This window comes from Leucoraja erinacea, chromosome 6 (genome assembly GCF_028641065.1).
Source record: "Leucoraja erinacea ecotype New England chromosome 6, Leri_hhj_1, whole genome shotgun sequence".
Lineage (NCBI taxonomy): Eukaryota > Metazoa > Chordata > Chondrichthyes > Rajiformes > Rajidae > Leucoraja > Leucoraja erinaceus.
The window spans coordinates 86,295,105-86,311,740 of NC_073382.1; the positions used below are offsets into that span (position 1 = coordinate 86,295,105).

General features: G+C 44.5%; 1 protein-coding gene across 1 annotated transcript in view; it reads right to left on the reverse strand.

Annotated features, from left to right (window-relative positions):
* Nucleotides 1-16,636, reverse strand: part of nectin3b (nectin cell adhesion molecule 3b) — an 80,373-nt gene that overhangs the window by 36,530 nt on the left and 27,207 nt on the right. Inside the window, exon 2 of the mRNA XM_055637526.1 lies at nt 1,465-1,806. Within this exon, the coding sequence (XP_055493501.1) occupies nt 1,465-1,806 (342 nt within the window). The remainder of the gene's footprint in view (nt 1-1,464; nt 1,807-16,636) is intronic.

Below are 16,636 nucleotides of genomic sequence, written 5' to 3' on the forward strand. Positions count from 1 at the left end.
CTGCCTCCACCACTTCCACTGGAAGCTCATTCCACACCGCTACCACTCTCTGAGTAAAGAAGTTCCCCCTCATATTACCCCTAAACTTCTGTCCCTTAATTCTGAAGTCATGTCCTCTTGTTTGAATCTTCCCTATTCTCAAAGGGAAAAGCTTGTCCACATCAACTCGGTCTATCCCTCTCATCATTTTAAAGACCTCTATCAGGTCCCCCCTTAACCTTCTGCGCTCCAGAGAATAAAGACCTAACTTATTCAACCTATCTCTGTAACTTAGTTGTTGAAACCCAGGCAACATTCTAGTAAATCTCCTCTGTACTCTCTATTTTGTTGACATCCTTCCTATAATTGGGCGACCAAAATTGTACACCATACTCCAGATTTGGTCTCACCAATGCCTTGTACAATTTTAACATTACATCCCAGCTTCTATACTCAATGCTCTGATTTATAAAGGCTAGCATACCAAAAGCTTTCTTTACCACCCTATCTATATGAGACTCCACCTTCAAGGAACTATGCACGGTTATACCCAGATCCCTCTGTTCAACTGTATTCTTCAATTCCCCACCATTTACCATGTACGTCCTATTTTGATTTGTTCTGCCAAGGTGTAGCACCTCACATTTATCAGCATTAAACTCCATCTGCCATCTTTCAGCCCATTTTTCCAAATGGCCCAAATCACTCTGTAGACTTTGGAAATCATCTTCATTATCCACAACACCCCCTATCTTGGTATCATCTGCATACTTACTAATCCAATTTACCACACCTTCATCCAGATCATTGATGTACATGACAAACAACAAAGGACCCAACACAGATCCCTGAGGCACCCCACTAGTCACCTGCCTCCAACCCGATAAACAGCCATCCACCATTACCCTCTGGCTTCTCCCATTCAGCCACTGTTGAATCCATCTTGCTATTCCTGCATTTATACCCAACAGTTGAACCTTCTTAACCAACCTTCCATGGGGAACCTTGTCAAAGGCCTTACTAAAGTCCATATAGACAACATCCACTGCTTTACCCTCGTCTATTTCCCTAGTAACCTCTTCAAAAAATTCAAGAAGATTAGTCAAACATGACCTTCCAGGCACAAATCCATGTTGACTGTTCCTAATCAGACCCTGTTTATCTAGATGCTTATATATATTATCTCTAAGTATCTTTTCCATTAATTTGCCCACCACTGAAGTCAAACTAACAGGTCTATAATTGCTAGGTTTACTCTTAGAGAGAAATAAAACTCTTGAATTCTGTATTGGTAATTCGTCTATTTGCAGCAGAAATATCATTGACTACTGGGATTTGTTTTGTTAATTCAGAATTCCCAAAATCAAGATCGTGTGTTTTGTTTCTTTGAATGCTCTTGTAGCAAATTGAGAAAAAGCAGATTTGTACCATTTAATCAAACAAATCTTCAAAGTGCATTGGCACAGGGTTGTAATAAATACATACCAATCACAATCACGGTGCTTGTTTCTTGGTAATTTCCCAATGGAAAAGTGACCACTTTACAGATGTAGTTTCCAGAGTCTGAAAATCTGACTTTAGTAATAAGAATGGTTGCATCTTTTGAAGATGGATTTGTGAACACAACTCTTCCCGAATAACTTTCTTGGATTGAAATTCCATATTTTGGATGAAACACTGCAACGGTATCTGTAGTTCCGTATTTCTGCTTCTCCCAGGAGATCTGAGTTATATTTTCCTTCACAGTAACAAAGCACTTTAAGGTGGCATTTTTCCCCAAGATTGCAGATACTTTTTGATCGACGACAACTGGACCAGTTAAGGCACCTATTAAGACAAAAAAATAATAAATCAATAGCAAAATCTCTTCGCAATATTTCATAAAGAATAAAAACCCAAAGCTCTCTTATAGAAGAAATTGAATGTTTTTCGTCATGAAGCCTCAAAACTAAAATTCAACTGCATGGTCTTTGCACAGGATGCTGAACTCCACCTCCTCCAACCTCATCGATTGTATTCGTTGTTCACTTCCAAATTCCCAAACAATCTTGCCATCTACAGGCCAAGTCATCTAAATTAATTCTTGTGGTGAAAAGTATTCAGCCCTTCAAGCCTGTTCCAGCATTAAGATCATGGATGATCTTAAACCTCAACTCCATTCACCCAGCACTATCATGTCCCTTTATTCCTTAAATATTCCAACATCTACCAACCTCTGTCCTAAATACACAACCTCAATAACTCCCCGGAGTTACACAAACTCCCAAAGACTCAACATTCTCTTACAAACAATTTAGTCATTTCTAAATATCTTATAATATTTTATATACTGCTTCTAATCTCCTCAGACAGACTGGCAACCCTGGTTGATAAGAGATGTGGATGTACTGGTCAGGAAAATGGAGGTATACATCAGATTCAGGCAGTCGGGATCAAGCAAATCCCTCAGTGAGTATAAAATGTGCAGTACATTTAAGGTGACAATCAGGAGGGGAAAAGGACAAAGTATCTGGCAAGCAAGGTGATGGAAAATTCTAAGATATTCCAGTGGTATATTAAGAGTAAAAGGGTGGCTTGGGAAAGATTAGCATGGCCATCTTTGTGTAGTTTGCGTACAAGACATTGGCGAGGCCCCACTTGCAGTATTGTGGACAGCTTTGGTCACCCTGCTATAGGAAGAATGTCATTAAGCTGAAAAGAGTGCAGAGAAGAGTGCAGGGGACGTTGTCTGGACTTGAGAACCTGAGCTATAGGGAAAGGTTGGGCATGCTAGGACTTTATAGCTTGGAGCACAGGAGGCTGAGGGGTGATCTTATGGCGGTAGATAAAATCATGAGGGGAATAGGTAGGGTGGATGCAGAGAGTTTCTACACCCAGCTTAGGAGAACTCTGGAACCAGAGGACATTGGTTCAAGGTGAGAAGGGAAAGTGGGGGAGGGGACCTCCTAGAGCATCGGTTGGGAATGGGGGGGGGGGGGGGGGGGTAGGGAGAAAGGAAGGAGCGAAGGAAATAGGCAGCGTTTTGGGCCGAAACCCTTCTTCAGACTGATGTAGGGTGGGTGGGGGACGGGAAGAAGAAAGGAAGAGGAGGAGCCAGAGGGCTGAGGGAGAGCTGAGGAGGGGAGGAGACAGTGAGGGCTACCTGAAATTGGAGAAGTCAATGTTCATGACGCTGGGGTATAAACTGCCCAAGCGAAATATGAGGTGCTGCTCCTCCAATTTCCGGTGGTCCTCACTCTGGCCATGGAGGAGGCCCAGGACAGAAAGGTCGGATTCAGAATGGGAGGGGGAGTTGAAGAGCCACCGGGAGATCAGGTTGGTTATTGCGGACCGAGCGTAGGTGTTCGGCGAAGCGATGGCCAAGCCCACGTTTGGTCTCACTGATGTAGATCAGCTGACATCTAGAGCAGCGGATGCAATAGATGAGGTTGTAGGAGGTGCAGGTTAACCTCTTTCGCACCTGGAACAACTGCTTGGGTCCTTGAATGGTGTCAAGGGGGGGGGAAGGTAGAGCGACAAGTGTAGCATTTCTTGCGCCTCCTTGTCCATCTCCTTTTGCTCCACATAGTCGACTGCTTTGATTCCTGACAGGCACCATTCTCTCTCTGGTTACTTATTTTTCCTTTAATGTACTTATAATATTACTTGGGATTATCCTTAATATTATCTGTCAGAGCTATCCCGTCTCCCTTTTTCTCTCTTGGTTTTTTCTTAAGCGTGCGCCGCAGTTCCTAAAACTCCTTACTGGATACACTTGATCCCAGCTGCCTATACCCGTCCCATGCCTCCTTATTCTTGACCAGGGCCTCTCGTCATCCCAGCTTCCTTACGTCCACCTGCCTTGCCCTTCACTACAACAGGAACAGGCTGTCAGCACACTTTTTAAAACATCCCACTTTCCGGACGTTCCTGTTCCTACAAACAACCTGCTCCAATCAACTTGAACAAGTTAATGTCTAATACCTTCATAGATTTAGAATTTTAACTTGTGGGTTGACAAAGTGGGGAAACTGGAGCTGCCGCTGGGTGACCTCGGGATTGTCCAGGAGAATGTGAGTGTCGTAGATAGGAGGTATACCGAGGTGGTCACACCAAAGGACCACGCAGAAAATAGATGGGCGGCCTCCAGGAAGAGTAAAGGGGGTAGGCAGAGAGTGCAAGAATCCAAGTTGCCTCAAGTTCCCCAATCCTCATGTCCTCCTCTAAGGTAAAAAGAGAAATACTCATTGAGGACCTTGCCAATCTCATCTTGCTCCCTACAGAGTTGACTGCTTTGATTCCTGAGTGGCCCTAAGAATCTCCTGTGGCTATTCCTCTTGAAAACAAGTGTACCCATTTGGATACTGTTGGGAGGGATGATTGTGCAGGAAAAGCAGCAGCAGCCAGGTCCAGCACTTCGAACAGCAGGATAGGGTGAAGGCAGGGCTATAATGACTGGAAACTCTAAAGTTAAGGGGAAGGACATGATATTCTGCAGCCACATGCAGTAGTCCAGATCAAAATGAAATAGCAAACTATGCAGATTTACCTTCTAACAATCAGAAACTTCAGACTAATATTTCTGGATCATTTCACTGCTACTATTCCCCACCCAGCTGTTTTTGCCTGAAAGTAGAGTTTCCTTCTCATTAATTATATTTTAAGTCCAATAGACCACTGTGAATTGGTGCAGTGCCCAGGCGCAGCAAGTCAAACATTTAGCCTTGTCGTGTTTTCCAATTGGGTGCACATGTCTGCCTTTCTCAGTGGTGCTCAGTACTAAATATACTTTGCCATAACATTTGTCATGTCTACTTCTTATGACAAAAGCTAGTAAATTGTTTCAGAGAAAGTGAAGAATTTATCTTGCCCCCAAGTGTATTACAACCGTTACTTTATTTGTGTATTAGACATAGAAAACAGGTGCAGGAGTCGGCCCTTCAGCTCTTCAAGCCAATATTATCATAGATGATCATCCAAAATCAGTACCCCGTTCCTGCTTTCTCCGCATATCCCGTGATTCCTTTATCCCTCTCTCTTGTATTATTATTTTGTAGTGATGGGGTGAACAGAGAATCATTTCACAAGCAGCAGGAGTCTACATTCAACAAAACTAAATACGGGCAGGTGAGAATAGTGTAGATGGGGTACTTTGGTCGACAAGGGCAAGCTGGACCAAAGGACCGACACTATGCCCCTCACTGTGACCCTATGATGCCTACCAACATCTTGTACAATTGTAATGTAACATCCCATCTTCTATACAAGTACTCCCCCACTTGTGTAACAGGCGAGTTATATGAACTCATATTTGCGTTAACAAATTACAATACGCGATCCCATATTCAGAATGACCTATATTATTGCTGCTCTTCCAGCAACACTGGGAAGGTGTGCGAGAACGGGGAGGTATAGGGGGGGAACTCCCAACTGAGTCACCAACATTCTCCACAAGGTGCAACAGCGAGCCTTTCTTCTCCAGCTGCCACACCATCCAGTTGACGTGGACGGCTGTTGTTGGAGCTCATGTTGTAGCCTCTGGCCGGCTGCGCTCGCTTTAGACTCTGTCACCATGCGGCTCCCTCCAATCTCACCAACTGCCGCTTATTCCTGTCGGCTGTCACTTTGTCCACTGCCCCTCCACCATCTTCTCCTGCACCTTGGAATTTGTCAGCGAAAGGAGGCGGTGGCAGCGGAGAGGACAGCGGCGCAGTGGGCAAAGTAACAGGAGGAGAAGGAGGAGTCGGTTGTGGAAGGGGGGGTGGACAATTCGACGGCCGACAGGAAGAAGTGGCAACTGGTGAGATGGGAGGGGGCCCCACGGTGACCGAGCAAGTCCTGTCGGTGGCAGCAGCTCAAAGAAAGTGCTGTTTGCTGCGGGCCACCATCAATAACTCTGCCGACCTTCGCCTCTCCTCCAGCCGAGAGTTTGAAGAAGGATTTTGATCCGAAATGTCAATTATCTATATTCTCCAAAGATGCTGCCTGACCTGGCTGAGTTACTCCAGCACTGTGTCCCTCAATTCCTGGCCCCATCCTTATAAATCATAAGTTCTGCAGTTCTTTGTTGCTACTTCTTGTACAATGATACTCTATTGCCCGGTAATCTCTTACTCGCTTACTGAGGACAATCCGAAATAATGGACACCATTCCCTCTCCTTCCTCCCACCTCACTTATGGTCTGTTATAATGTGGGTTTACTGTACAGAAGTACACTTAAAGAGCCAATCAGGAGGTCAAATGAATTTTCCAGTCAAAGTAAAATTAATCCTGAGAGCTCCTACAGTTGTATTAAAAGTAAAAGGGAAGCTTGGGAGATAATAGGTCCCCTAAAAGATCAGTGTGGCTACCTTTGTGTAGAGCCACAAGAGAAAGGGGGGGGGGGGGGGATATTAAATATTTCTCATCAGATTTAACTGTGCAGAAGATCATGTAAGCTAAGCAATTGAGGCATACAAGTTAGGTCTTAGACCATATAACAAAGATTAACAAAGAGAAAATATTGGCAGCCTTAAAATACACGAAGGTGGATAAATCCCCAGGCCTTGACCAAGGGCATCCTCGAACCCTGTGGGAAGTGAAGGAAGTAAGTACGGAGGCCCTTGCAGAAATGTTTCTATCATATTTGGGTAGCCTTGGGTGCAGTTCAGATAGTCTGCAGAGTGATCAATGTTGTACTTTTATCTTGGATAGCAGCAAGGACAAGCCAAAGAAATACACGCCCACAGTAAATACACACACACAGTAAGGTTGATGCAGTGGTGAGAAAATTGTTGGAGATTCTAACGTACAGGATCTATCAGCATTTGGTCAGACACCAAATGATTAGGCACAGCAATAGCAAGGCTTTGTGCATGAGCAATCATGCCTCATTAATCTAATAAGTGTTTTATATTTAAGAGGGCATAGAAAGGATTAATGAGGGCAATGGACATCGTCTATATGGACTACAAAGAGTAGGGATTAACGGGTCCCTTTCAGAATGGCAGGCAGTGACTAGTGGGGTACCGCAAGGCTCAGTGCTGGGACCGCAGCTATTTACATCATATATACATAACGATTTGGATGAAGGGATTCAAAGTAACATTAGCAAATTTGCAGATGACACAAAGCTGGGTGGCAGTGTGAACTGTGAGGAGGATGCTATGAGAATGCAGGGTGACTTGGACTGGTTGGGGGAGTGGGCAGATGCACGGCAGATGAAGTTTAATGCGGATAAATGTGAGGTTATCCACTTTAGTAGCAAAAAACAGGAAGGCAGATTACTATCTAAATGGCGTCAAGTTGGGAAACGAGATCTGGGGGTCTTTGTTCATCAGTCTATAAAAGTAAGCATCCAGGTACAGCAGGCAGTGAAGAAAGCGAATGGCATGTTGGCCTTTATAACAAGAGGAATTGAATATAGGAGCAAAGAGGTCCTTCTGCAGTTGTACAGAGCCCTAGTGAGACCACCCCTGGAGTATTGTGTGCAGTATTGGTCCCCTAATTTGAGGAAGGACATTCTTGCTATTGAGGGAGTGCAGCGTAGGTTTACAAGGTTAATTCCCGGGATGGTGGTACTGTCATATGCTGAGAGAATGGAGCAGCTGGGCCAAAGATCCTAGAGGAGCAAGATAGACCACTCCTCGAAAAACGCATAGTATGACGTGTGTGATCGTCGACACCATTTTTCGAGGCATTTATTGGGCTTCCCCCACACTGTCATGGCGTCCTGATCTAAATTTCATCTCACTGCTCTGCTATCAAGTATTCTAATCGTAAATCTAAACGACCCAACCTGTCATTCTTTAGGTTCCCCAATAAAAAAGAAAGGTGAGAAAATATTTTTATTATTTTCAGTCGATATTCTGTCGTGAAAATGTTATTTTCTGTTCTCCCATCAACGGCCATTGGGAAACTGGGTTTGTCGGTACATTAGAAAATTATTAGACTTATTTTTAATAGTTCTTTACTCACCACAATAATAAAGACAATTTTAACACTTCTGTACGTTTTTGGTTTTGTTTTGTAAGGGATTAGTCTCCACAATATGGCCCGCGGACACATTAGGTCCAGTGACCAGGAGATTTTTCGAGCTCAGATTCAAGTCCGAGAATGGGCGGCTGTTACCCATTATATTCCTCGAACATAGGGACATAGCAAACAACACTCACATACATACAAGACATCACAAGCAAAGATCACAAGCCCGCCGTGAAGAAGGGTGCAATCAAATATTATATAACTCTGCTCTATCATCTTTGGGCGCAATGGTGGGTCGGGCGGTTCGGTGGCGGCGGCCGCAATCAAAGATACTGGTGGAGCTCTGCTCTATAATCTTTGGTCGGAATGGGACGGCTGCGCATTATAATGTGCTATCGTTCCACTCTCCCTCTCCCCCTTGTCCCTTGTCCCCCTTCTCCCTTCCCCCCTCCCTCCCCTTCTCCCCCCCCCTTCCCCTTCTCTCCCTCCCCCTTCTCCCTCTCCCCCTTCTCCCTCTCTTCTCTCGATCTCTCTCTCCCCTCCTCTCGATCTCTCGCTCCCTTCTCTTCTCTCGATCTCTCTCTCTCCCCCTCTCTTCGCGATCTCCCTCCCTTCCTTCTCTCCCTCCCTTCCATCTCTCCCTCCCTTACCTCTTCGTGAGAGTTGGCAGCTCTGCTACGCCTTGGGTCCAAAAGAGGATAGATAGAAAATACTTAATGGTCTTTGTAAGAAGATTTTAATAAGCTCTTCTACATTTAAGGTAAATTGACATATTAGAGGCAAAACGCATTTTTAATATACAGGTCTCTCCACACAACTGAAAACAATTGCATTTAAGTGATATATCATCCATTGTTCAGGCAAGTAGCACTAGCTTACAATAAACTTCCTACATATTCCAGGAATTCATCTCATAAAAATGGGAGAGGCTTAAATGCATTGTAAAATCATAAATCCATGTTGACTTGGACTAATCCTTTTACTGCTATCCAAATGCCCCATTATTACATCTTTAATAATTGACTCCAGCATCTTTCACACCACCAAAGTCAGGCTAACTGGTCTGTAATTCTCCGTTTTCTCTCTCGCTCCTTTCTTGAAAAGTGGGATAGCATTAGCTATCCTCCAATCCACAGGAACTGATCGTAAATCTATTGATCGTTGGAAAATAATAGAAACATAGAAATTAGGTGCAGGAGTAGGCCATTCGGCCCTTCGAGCCTGCACCGCCATTCAATATGATCATGGCTGATCATCCAACTCAGTATCCCGTATCTGCCTTCTCTCCATACCCTCTGATCCCCTTAGCCACAAGGGCCACATCTAACACCCTCTTAAATATAGCCAATGAACTGGCCTCGACTACCCTCTGCGGCAGAGAGTTCCAGAGATTCACCACTCTTTGTGTGAAAAAGGTTCTTCTCATCTCGGTTTTAAAGGATTTCCCCCTTATCCTTAAGCTGTGACCCCTTGTCCTGGACTTCCCCAACATCGGGAGCAATCTTCCTGCATCTAGTCTGTCCAACCCCTTAAGAATTTTATAAGTTTCTATAAGATCCCCTCTCAATCTCCTAAATTCTAGAGAGTATAAACCAAGTGTATCCAGTCTTTCTTCATAAGACAGTCCTGACATCCCAGGAATCAGTCTGGTGAACCTTCTCTGCACTCCCTCTATGGCAATAATGTCCTTCCTCAGATTTGGAGACCAAAACTGTACGCAATACTCCAGGTGTGGTCTCACCAAGACCCTGTACAACTGCAGTAGAACCTCCCTGCTCCTATACTCAAATCCTTTCGCTATGAAAGCTAACATACCATTCGCTTTCTTCACTGCCTGCTGCACCTGCATGCCTACTTTCAATGACTGGTGTACCATGACACCCAGGTCTCGCTGCATCTCCCCTTTTCCTAGTCGGCCGCCATTTAGATAATAGTCTGCTTTCCTGTTTTTGCCACCAAAATGGATAACCTCACATTTATCCACATTATACTGCATCTGCCAAACATTTGCCCACTCACCCAGCCTATCCAAGTCACCTTGCAGTCTCCTAGCATCCTCCTCACAGCTAACACTGCCCCCCAGCTTAGTGTCATCCGCAAACTTGGAGATATTGCCTTCAATTCCCTCATTCAGATCATTAATATATATTGTAAATAGCTGGGGTCCCAGCACTGAGCCTTGCGGTACCCCACTAGTCACTGCCTGCCTAATGAAGAACTCAACCATATTATGGTCACTCTTGCCCAAGGGGGCACGTACAACAAGATTGCTAACTAACCCTTCCTCATTACTCAATACCCAGTCTAAAATAGCCTGCTCTCTCGTTGGTTCCTCTACATGTTAATCATATGTATAAATATATATGTATGTGTATATATATGCATGTATGTGTGTATATGCATGTATATGTATATGTTTGTATATATGTATGTATATATATGTTTATATGTGTGTATGTATGCATATAAATGTATCCATATGTATGTGTGTATTTGTATGTGTGCATATGTATGTGTATACGTATGTATGTGTATATATGTATGTGTGTATATATGTATGTGTATATATATGTGTGTATAAATATATATATGCATATATATATTATTACTATATAATTATATATATAATTGCCTTTATGGTTTATGTATATCATCTTACAAGACAAATAAATTAATAGTGATTATTTAAATCAAAGTTGCTTCTGATCCATGAGAATAAACTTAACTATCTCTAACTTGCCTCTCACACACAGACACACATTCATATAAATATATATAATATGTATACGTTAAATTTAATTTTGTGCAGTGTGTGTTAAAGCAATACAATGCATGGGAAACTACGCAAAGGAGGGGGCTGTTCCCGCTACAAGATACTCGAGGATCTTTGCTTTGGATCAAAGATTATAGCGGAGCTCTATAATCTTTGCTTTGGATCACAGCGGGTGGCATACCGGAAGTCGCCTGTCGCATTGAAAAATGGTGGCCGTGACGTTCCGTCACGTACTACACGCCAGTCCATTGGATTTCGAAGGAGTGGTCTATCTTGCTCCTCTAGGATCTTTGAGCTGGGCTTGTATATTCTACGGTTTAGAAGGATGAGATGGGATCTCATTGAAACATACAAGATTGTTAAGGGATTGGACACGCTAGAGGCAGGAAACATGTTCCCGATGTTGGGGGAGTCCAGAACCAGGGGCCACAGTTGAAGAATAAGGAGTAAGCCATTTAGAACGGAGACGAGGAAACACTTTCCAGATTCAATAAACCCCCCGTTAGGTCAAACACCAACTCCGCATGGCCTTTCCATTTTGCTCCTACAGTAGTTTGAGTTGCTTTACTATTTGGATACCAGTGACCAGTGGTGTGCCACAGGGGTCGATACTGGGCCTACTGTGTTTGCTATTTATATTAACGATTTGGGAGACAATGCAGTTAACATTGTTAGAAAATTTGCAGATGATATTGATGGTACAGTTGACACTGGCAAAAGATATCCAAGATTATAAAAGGATTTTGATCAGTTGGCAAGGTGAAGAGGGAAGTGAGCTAAATATAGGCAAATGGGACATCGTAGAATGCCAACTTGAGCCTCAGAGCGCAGAAACAGGCTCTTTGGACCAACATGCCCCATCTGCACATCCCACTTACCTATGCTTGGCCCATATCCCTCTGAACGTATGCTATCCATGTACTTGTCTAGATATTTCTTAAAAATTGCTATAGTACCAGATTCATAGACTACAGCTCTGCCTTTACTACCATTATACCATCTAGGCTAATCACCAAACTCACGGGACTTGGTGTCAGCGCTCTTCTCTGCAACTGGATCTGGGTCCTCGACTTCCTGACCAACAGACTCCAATTAGTGAGGATAGGGGACAAATCATCATGCATGATAATCTTCAACATGGGTGCTCCTCAAGGATGCATTCCAAGCGCCCTTGTACACTCACGACTGTGCAGCCATCTACAAATCTAATTCAATTTACAAATTTGTAGACGACACCACCATTGTGGGCCGGATATCAAATAATGATGAGACAGTACAGGAAGGAGATCGAGAACCTCGTGTCCTGCCATCGAGACAACAACCTTTCTCTCAATGTCAGCAAGACAAAGAAGATAGTGATCGACTTCATTAAGTGAAGCGGTTCACATACCTCAGTTTGCATTGACGGCACCAACGTAGAGATGGTTGAAAACTTCAAATTCCTAGGAGTCAATATCACCAACTACTTTTGGAATACCCATATATTTTAAGTTAACTTCAGTTTAGAGATACAGCACGGAAACAGGCTCTTCGGCCCACCTGGTCCGCGACAACCAGCGATCCTCACACATTAACACTATCCTACACCCACAAGGGACAATTTTTATATTTACCAAGCCAATTAACCTACAAACCTGTACGTCTTTGGAGTGTGGGAGGAAACCGAAGATCTCGGAGAAAGCTCACGCAGGTCACGGAGAGAATGTACAAACTCCGTACAGACAGCATCCGTAGGCGGGATCAAACCCGTAGTCAGGATCGAACATTTGCTGTAAGGCAGCAACTCCACCGCTGCGCCACCATGACTGCCCTTAAAGCAACGACCAAGAAAGCACACCAACGCCTCTACTTCCAAAGTTCGGCAAGTCCCCTAAAACTCTACAGATGCATCACAGAAAGCATTTTACAGCTCCATCCAAGACTGCAAAAACTTGTGGCGAATTGTGGACACACCCCAGACCATTAGATCCCAGACCATTTATGCCTTGTGCTGCCACAGCAAGGCCAGCAGCATAATCAAGGACGAGTCGCACCCTGGCCACTCCCTATTCTGCCCTCTCCCATCAGGCAAAAAGTGCAGAAGTGTGAAAACGCACACCTCCAGATTCAGGGACTATTTCATCCATCCCAGCTGTTATCCGGAAACTGAATCATCCTATCACAACCAAAGAGCAGTCCTGAACTACTATTACCTCATTGGTGACCCTCAGACTATCCTTGACATACTGGCTTTACCTTGCACTGAACGTTTTTCCCTTATCATGTATCTATACGCTGTAAATGGTTCAATTGTAATCATGTATTGTCTTTCCGCTGACTGGATAGAAAACGACAAAAGCTTTACACTCTACCTCGGAACACCTGACAAAAACGCGTTCCATACACCCATCAAACTTTGTGTAAAAAAGTTATCCATCATTTTAATTCCTATTAAAATCATCCCCCTCTCACTTTAAACCTATGTCTGGTTCTCGATTCCCCTACTATGAGCAAAATAATGCATTTACCCGATTTATTGCCCTCATGAGTTTTCTCCCTATGTTACAATAGTGCAAGATCAGCATCTTGTATAAATGTAACATAATGTCCCATCTCTTATATTCAGTTCCCTGACTGATGAAGGCACACAGCAATTCATAATAACCATTTTCACTGTCTACGATATCACCTACGTCATATCTCGAAATGGAACAATTAAAATCTTACATACGACAGCACAACAGATATGTAAAGATAGTACTTTGTAAACACCATAATAACCAAGATAAAAAGTACAAAATACCCCAAACCCTCGGTATAATGAACCATAGCTGGGGGAATGGTGTCCATTATTGCCGATTATCATTGTATGAGTAGTAGAAACAAACAACTCCAAAATGCTGGAGTAACTCAGCAGGTCAGGCAGCATCTCTGGTACATATGGATAGGTGATGTTTCAGGTCGAGACCCATCTTCATGCTCTCGATCTGGAATCCAGGTGAGTTGATGGAAACGGCCAGCTAGCAGCTGGGGGAGAGGTGAGGACTAACGGAGTCATGGGTTGCGGCCCAAGGGTGGCCGTTGTGCAAGTATGGTCCTGCAGCGGCAGGCGCAACCAGGAAACAGCCGAGGAAGCTTAGTGAACCAGCGGTGGTGGTGCGCACTAGAATCGGCAGCTCGGCCTGCCGGTGAAGATCAGTAGAACTGGCCAGGAAGCAGCCGGGGTGACGTCGGCAGCCTGTCCTGGAACACGGTGCAGACCAGGAGCGGCATCAGCAGCTTGGCATGAAAGCAGAAGGGGAGGAGGTGCGGGGCGTGGGTGGTGGCAGTCTCCTCTGGCGGTGAAGGTCAGTAGGTCCATCCGCTGCAACCAAAATCTGTTATAAAGTGGTCTGTTAAAACACCTATATAAAAAAAACAATAATATTGCCAAGACAACAACTATGGCCATGTAGTTCAGAGATTATTTGAATTACAGCCTGATGGTTGTAGGTATGAAGCTGTTCTTGAACCTGGACATTACAGTTTTCAGGCTCTCATACCTTCCTCCTGATGGAAGGATTGAAATGAGATTGTGGCCAGTGTGGTGTGAGTCTGTGATGATGCTGGCTGCCTTTTTGAGGCAGTGACTCCTGCAGATCCCTTCGATAGTGGGGCAGTCTGTATCCATGATGCATTGGGCAGTGTTGAGCACTTTTTGCAATCTTCTTTGTTCCTTTTCCTGTTCCCCGAAATGCCAAACCAGGCGCTGAAACAACCAGTCGTCATGCTCTCAACTGTACATCTAATATAGAACTTCAAGAACGTATTTGTTGACATACTGAATTGAGAACTGCGAAATTGGCTATGACTTTTTAGTGGCGGAAAGGGGGCGGGTACAGTAGAGGGGATGGGGAGAGAGCTGAATGTAGAAGTTATTTAAAATGAGAGAATTCAATGTCCATAGCAAGATGTTGTAAGCTACCCAAGCAAAACATGAAGTGCTGTTCCTCCAATTTGCGTGTGGCTTCATTCTGGCAAAGGAGGCTACCCAGGACAGAAATGTCAGTGTGGAGGGGACAGTGTGGTTAACAACAACATAACCCAGTAAGCCTTGGTGAAGCGAGCACAAGTATTCAGCAAAACGATCCCCCGGTCTACATTGCCTCGCCAATGTCCAGTAGCCAACATCGAGAATGCCGAATGCAGTAGATGAGGTCAGAGGATGTGCATGTGAATCTCCATCTCACCTGGAAGGACCGTCAGGGTCCTTGGATGGAGTCGGAGAGGGTATAAGATAAGAGGTATAGGGGGCAGCCTCTGGCACCTGTGCAGAACTCATGGGCTTTATTAACCACTACTAACTTCCACCCTGCCCTCCAATTCACCTTGCGTATCTCCAACTTCACTCTCCTCTTTTTTTGACCTGTCTCCACAGGAGACAGACTATTAACAGATGTCTATTACACACCTACCAACTCCCAGTTATCTTGATATTTCCTCCCACCCTGCCTCCAACATAGTTGCTATCCCCAACTCTCAATTCCTTCATCTCTGACGCATCTGATCCCGAGATGAAGCTTTCCATATGAGGACAAACATGTCATCGTTTAAGGATAAGGGGGAAATCTTTTAGGACTGAGATGAGGAAAACTTTTTTCACACAGAGAGTGGTGAATCTCTGGGATTCTCTGCCGCAAAAGGTAGTTGAGGCCAGTTCATTGGCTATATCTAAGAGGGAGTTAGATGTGGCCCTTGTGGCTAAAGAGATCAGGGGGTATGGAGAGAAGGCAGGAACAGGATACTGAGTTGGATGATCAGCCATGATCATATTGAATGGCGGTGCAGGCTCGAAGGGCCGAATGGCCTACTCCTGCACCTATTTTCTATGTTTCTATCAGTCTTTAGTGAATGAGGTTTCCCAACGGTTGTCATAGATGGATCCCTTACCAATTTTTCATCTGAGTCCCGAAGTTCTACTCTCACACCCTCTCCCGCCAGAGACACAAGGATAGTGTTTCTCTGGTCCTCACCTTTTTCCCCACCAGCCCCCGCATCGATCACATCCTCCAACATTTCCGGCACCTCCAACGTGAGGCCACCACTAATTACATCTTACCAAATCCACCCCTTTCCGCCTTCCTCAAAGATGGCTCCCTCCGTGACTACTTGGTTCATTCCTTCCTACCCAAACCACCCCGTCCCCAGTATTTTCCCCTGCACCGCCAGTGGATGCAACACATGTTCTTGTACCTCCACCTTCGACTCTACCCAGGACCAGAACAGTGCTTCCAGTTGAAACAGAGGTTCACATGCATCTGCTCTGACCTCATCCACTGGGCTACTATATCTTGGCGAGACAAAGTGCAGACTTTGCAACCGTTTGGCTTGATCTACCAAAGTCTACTGGTCGTCTCAGATGCTAACCACTTTAGCTTCCCTTCCCATTCCCACACTGACCTTTCTGTCCTGGGCCTCCTCCATTGCCGGAGTAAATTTACGTGCATATTGGAGGAACAGCAGCTCAAATGTTGCCCGCGTATCCCTCTTGGGATCACACCATCTCCAGCCAACAACCAGCCTATCAGAGAACCTCCTTGCCTGAGGTAATTTGTTGTTGGCCCCGATTTGTCCTGGATTTTCCTCGTTTCCAGTTTCTCCCCACCCCAACAATATTCGGTCTGAAGTAGGTCCTGACCCGAAACATCACCGATCCATTTTCTCCAGAGATGCTGCCTGACCCGCTGAGTTATTCCAACATCTTGTATCTATCTTTGGTATAAACCAGTATCCTTTTTATTACATTGAGTTATTCCAGCAGTTTATTTTTTTGCTGCAGATTCCAGCAGGCAGTCTCTTGTGTCTCTGTTACAAATAAAAAGCTGAATTTAATTTAGTAAATTAGCATTTCCCATCATATTGTTGGTTGATTGACTCTGGAATGCTGATGAGTATAAAACAAGGTTTAGATCAAACCAAGTTGG